This window comes from Trypanosoma brucei, chromosome 7, assembly GCF_000210295.1.
Source record: "Trypanosoma brucei gambiense DAL972 chromosome 7, complete sequence".
Lineage (NCBI taxonomy): Eukaryota > Euglenozoa > Kinetoplastea > Trypanosomatida > Trypanosomatidae > Trypanosoma > Trypanosoma brucei.
This window is the reverse complement of record NC_026740.1, coordinates 2,218,532-2,224,448: the sequence shown is the minus strand read 5'-3', so window position 1 is coordinate 2,224,448 and position 5,917 is coordinate 2,218,532. Positions and strand designations below refer to the sequence as shown.

The following is a 5,917-nucleotide window of genomic DNA, read 5'->3' as shown; positions in this document are numbered from 1 at the left end:
ACTATCACGAATAGTTGTTGCTCAAGTGTTGGTGACAGGTGGATCACATTCCTTCTGGGGTTACTCAGTTGTGGTGTGAGTGTTATAGGATCGATGAATGCCATACCCTTCGTGGACAGTAACGAATCATCCACAACACCAAACACAGCAGTTACAACTCGCTTCTCCACTTCACCATACAGAGTTGTAGAAGTATCATGAGATTTCGAGGATAGCCAGTGCAAAAAGAATCTATCAGAGTGACCAAGTTGACCCTTTCCAACAACATAAAAGGCACCATCGTATATTGCCTCTGCAGTACGCAGTGCCTTTGGGTCATCAGTTAGTTTAAACATGATGCCACTCAATGGGGCGTACAGCTGTGACAGGTCTCGATAGCAGCGAGATGAAGTAAGAGCTAATACACCTTCCTTCATGGGATGTAGCCGATGATCCTTTCCTATCTTCTTCATGTACACCACATTCCCACCCTGATTACATAAACATGATGCACCCCGCTCACCCGCCATACCACGGCACTCACCACCAAAGTCACCAACAACAATATCATCAATTACATAACGACGTTGATTGTAAAGTGATGTAATAAATGCATCCCTGCTAGTCAGCCATTCGCGACAACTCAGTGCTTGTTTCAATACCTCTCCAGCAATCCATCCACTCACCATCAGCTCACCTTCAGTGTCTTGCTCGGTGAAGTTGCTTTCGTCAACATTTAGGTTAACATTCCATATACTTGAAAAATTATTTTTGTTGTCCTTCAGGAACTTAGTCATTTCTCTGTTAAAACGTTTAATTGCATCATAGCCATCATCCTTCGCAAGTGGATTAGTCCCTGTTATTATTGTCTTATCGGCTGTAAATTTGCTCCTATTCAACTCTTCTGACCACTTGTTGTCGATCACATATTGGAGTGTAGAGGGTATGAGCAAATATCCATTTTTTGTCCTTTCATCTTCTAATGATTTCACCAGGAATCTCTTCGTATCAGGGATTGGAGAGCCAAATACAATCACACCCTGGGGTCGAGTATTGGCAAACCTATCCCATTCCGCAGTGAAGGTACTAACATCCGATTCCTCACGAAGTTGACTCTTCAATGAAAAAACACCACACAGTTTGCGGTCCATCCGTGTTGTCAATTCCACAGCAAGCTTATATTCATCATCACCATAAGAGACATCTTTCAAGTACATGAAACCCAGTCGATGTAACCGTAACTGAGTGATAGCATAACGGAGAAGAGCAAGCATCTCAGCAGCGGGTGACGCCGTCAGGAAGTACAGATTAGGATTCCAACTGCGTACCTTACTGGATCCTGTGAAGGGTGAGAAACCAATCACCTTTTTTTCTTTGAAATATTCGGTTAAGTCGAGAGTGTTTTTGTCACCCACAGGTCCCAGCACAACAGATATTTCGCTTAAGTTGACAAATGACGTGTCGTTGTTCAGATACTGAACATAATCTGAATCATTCTTAGGTGGAACATATATGACTGTCACTTTAGCACCTGAAGGCGACTTTCCGTTGGTAATAGATGCGTTGAAGCCTGCAGTAATAGGATCATATACCTTTGCTGAAATCTTGCCACTGTATAACATGTTGTATACCTTTACCTGTATTTCACCACTTGCAAGTGATGATGCAGTCAGCACCTGTAGTAACAAAGAAAACACTACGCAAGTGACTACGCCATCCCTAACATACAATTCACGCATGAAGATAACCATAATACTGGTAATTCAACGTAATTCAACTTTCAAACTACAGGACAAAAACGGCATAATAACAAAGTATTGGTGCAGGATTAATAGACTGCATATGTACAGATATGTTGGATTGTGGCACAATAAGACTCCATATGATAATTGTATATATGAGTGCAGGAAAGGGAACTACTGTAGTGGATAACATTATACAAACCACAACAGTGTGAAAGTAATTCAACACACATTCTCCCCCTCACACACACACACACATCATTCATGTATCCGATACAAAAACATAAAACATCACTAGGCATAAGAGTAAATGCGTAAATGGAGCATTACAGTATCATAGACTGGATTCCAGTAACAAAAACAAAGCACACTAGCAGTCACAGTTAACATTCAACTGACAACAGCATGGCAGACATTGCTCAGCTTCATATTCCTTGGTTGTCTAAAGGTAAAAGAGAGAGAGAATGGGTATGAGGGAATATGAGGAAAGTTACAAGAAGCATACGGAAACATGCAGGAAGCTATACACAGATATTAGATGTTGCTAATAGTTGTCGGCAGCAGTTTCATTTGAGAGATACCTCCCACAAACCAAAATATCCACAGGGGAGATGTAAAAGGGGATTGAAGCAAACACGTTGAATCGGCACCAGATGATAGTTTTACTTTGTGGCAACGTCCACTTCACACGCTTCAGCTTCTTAACGTACACATCTTAGGTGTATGAACGCAACTGGTAACAACACATTAGAAATAAAAACTTCACAGAACCACCGTACAGACAACAATGCTGATGAGAATATGGATTTTCGGAGTTGTTTGATCTCTTAATGTATGGAGGAAGAAAATGAAATAGAGGGGAACAAGGAGCTGCAAACTAAATCTATAATCATCAATACCCATCTGACACAAACTTAGGTGGCAAGCAGCAGCGGAATATTTATTTCACAGTAGACTTGTGAAAGGGCAGTTCATGTGGTCCCCAAAAGCCTCGGGACACCGCCACTTCCTTTTGTAAGTTACACTCTTTCACCAACTTTGCACAGTTAAACCGTGTGCCTCCGCGGGAGCCGACCGCCGGTTTGCTGACGGAGCGGTTAAACGAGTAATTTGTGCTAATGTTGTGGGAATCAAATATCATAAACATCTCATCCATGGCCACGGAAAGACCGTAGGCTTTTGTGTTTCCTTTTGCTTCCGCGCCTTACAGGAATGTATTATCAACCCAAATGTCAATACTCAGGGGGAAAGGATTCCACGAATGCTACTGAGGAGAGTCGGAGGACACGGGCCTGAGCCTGCATGATAAGAAAAGGGAACTTAAACCAACGGCACCACACAACATTACTTTCACCTCACCGGAATCCAATAAGAGGACATGCCCCAGACCCACAACCCCTCAAAGAGCCATCTGTGACCAAATCAACTGCGGGTTCCCAATTGGGTGTAACCGTGCGTTTCTTCTTTTTAAACAGGCAAGAAAGCAATACCCACTTACTAAACCAAGCGCGGACAGTGGCAACAAAGCGACCTCTGTAGCGGGGACAAGTTCTCTGTCCGAGGCAAAAGACGACGACGTAACGCCTCTAAGAAAAAACAAAAAAAACAGACAGAAAAAGTCGACAACTCAGGATAGTAACCGCATGAAGGTATTTTGAAATGTGTTCCAAAAGGAACAATTGCCTCGTAAGGTTCATCCGCTTTTGTTATTTCTCTTGAGGCCCCGCAATTCACCAGCGACGCTCGTTGAAGAGTTTATCCTCTGCAATTGAGAAAAGGGATGACCCGAGCTCCTGTTGGTGCGGAGGAGGCATCCTTTACGATACCGACCTTCCAAAGTAAACGATCATCGCCGATGGAAATAACATGAGGGCTCCTTTCACTGGTCCCTTTTGGTCTCAGCCCGATCAGTCCCCAGAGATGTTGAAATCTACATTCCACACTCGAATTTAAGCGAGAAATGATTCAATATATCTCCAGCAGCGGGACGTGCAGTTGCTGTAAAGGAATGGAAGCCTTGTCCTGCGTATTCAACAGGCGTCTGGCATGCGCCCTCCTTGTTATCGTATAACCGTGTGTCTTGAAGGGACAACGCACTGGCGGCTCCCATGGCTCTTATCCTTCATCTAAGACATGGGTTACATCATAGAGACTATATTCTACATATTAGTCAACATGGCGGTGTATTTATCCAAGTGGCTGACAGTGTTCCTCGGCAAGTGGAATGAATAGATGTGCTTAATCAGTTGGGGAATAATGCGAGGATCCATGCTGTGTTCTTCCACAAATTGTGGCTGCAGCATGCTGTAAAGGCCCCTCTTCTAACGGGGTGCGTCATCACCTCCCATGAAGTCAGAATACGTTCGACTTTGGTTGTTGTGAGCGTTGTTACATGTTCCTTGAGCTTCAAAGTGGAGAGTAGTCGCGTAATATCGAGAGCGTCCTAATCCCCGAATGCGAACTTAACGACCTGCTCGGTGTGAATTGGACTTGGCTGTCTTGGGTGTCACCAACCAATCGAGGAGCGCTACACTGTCCCTGTTCCATTGGAAATGCTTCCGTATCGGTGCCGGGATCTCCACCCGACGACTTGTCGTAATCCACACCAAACGCAAAAACCACACACTCCTTCCAATCCGGACGAAAAGTAATAATCTGAGCCATTCCGACCTTTTAAGGGACTCGCTTATTTGATCTCGCTTATCGCCACAATCTTCTGTAGCCGCAAGACCATCACGTCCAACAGTCATCGACCCAAATTTGTCACCGCTACTTGCTGGCCAAGGTGCTCTGTGCGTGCACTAATTTCTGCCAACGCGGATGCGTAATACTTATTCATAATGCCGCGACGCAAAGCCAACACGCCTTCTCACTCAATTTCTCTCGCTACATTCATCAGCGTAATTAAAGTCTGTTTATTCAGACTGCGACATATTGGAGACCTGTAATTTTTGCAATATGATTTATCGCGGCAATATCATGTCAAAACCCGTATCGCGTAAAGAAACAGTCGCTTCTTGTTCCTGAGAGCCCTTTTCGTTCAAATAAGTGAAGAGAATGATAGTGTTAGCACGTTGAAAAATTCAACATATAAAATCATAAATTGCGACACCGTGACATTCCATTCCTCCGAGGAATAAGAGACTAACAATATTGAATGGCATTTCTGTGTGGTGTAATAAAGATGAGGATTTTATTTTATAACCCCTATTACAACGTTGCCGCTTTGATAATAAAAAAAAAAGATCATGCAAAGAAAAGAAGCACCAAAAACGCAGAGGAATTAAACACACCTATACCACATTCTCTCCCCACAAGTTTCTTTAATAATATAGCATCCACATCTTCCGTGAAGGAAAAGCATTGTAGCAAAAATTACTAGGAGGAAGGAGTTTGAAGAGTGTGGTTCTCTTCTTTTTGTTTCTGACGGTCCCCTTTTGTTGCATCGCCACCAGGCAGTGTTGACATACCCATAATCGTAGGATCTCCACATTCACCTATAATATCTATCCAGTGCTGGACACACGCATCAAAATCAAACTGAAGATCCTTGCTGTTAGGTTTAACGCTGGAGGCACTACCAACTAAACATATGCTTGTCACACCACCTCCTTCCACACATACTTTTACAACCGAAACATACATCTCAGTCGTCCCCATTAAGGTTGGGGAAGAGCCATTTACACCTATTCTTGGTTTTATTGATTCCCTCCTCCAATCTCTCCAACCTCCAGTTATCTTCTCACTATGTCCCTGTTTTGCTTTTGGCTTTTCAGCCACATTTCCCCTTGGTCCATTAAGCTCACCAGCTATTCTTTTAAGCATATCCAGCGCTTCCTCAGCGAGATTGCAAGCCTTTTCCCAACCTTCAGGGTCTTCCTTATCGTGCTTCAGACATTTTGCGATGTCCTCTGATATTCTCTCCAACTGGATCCCGTGCCTTACATCGTATTTGCTTCTTTCAATCCTATAAGGGTCCCTCGACATTGAAAGCCTCAACTGCAATGTTCGTTGCGCAAATCAGCGCGGTGAGAAGCCTGAATATTGACACCGCTGGAGCCTGCTCCATTTCCATGCAAATCTGCCACTTGCTGTTCGAAATTTCTTCAAACATGGGAAGAAAAAAGATGAGACGGCAGTTACGCCTTTACAATACAACTCATAGTTACTCACAATGGTGGCACATCAGTTTAGGC

General features: G+C 43.6%; 2 protein-coding genes across 2 annotated transcripts; both read right to left on the bottom strand.

Annotated features, from left to right (window-relative positions):
- TbgDal_VII8840 (receptor-type adenylate cyclase GRESAG,(fragment)) lies at window positions 1-1,730 on the bottom strand (the record flags this gene model as incomplete). The annotated part of the gene is made up of 1 exon (XM_011777024.1): window positions 1-1,730. A coding segment is annotated over one exon (1,730 nt), but the record flags the coding sequence as incomplete, so codon positions are not given.
- Window positions 1,731-5,099: 3,369 nt separating this feature from the next.
- Window positions 5,100-5,708, bottom strand: TbgDal_VII8835 (hypothetical protein, unlikely; the record flags this gene model as incomplete). The annotated part of the gene is made up of 1 exon (XM_011777023.1): window positions 5,100-5,708. One exon carries the CDS (start codon window positions 5,706-5,708, stop codon window positions 5,100-5,102), a length of 609 nt encoding a protein of 202 aa, XP_011775325.1.
- Between the last annotated feature and the right edge of the window lie 209 nt (window positions 5,709-5,917).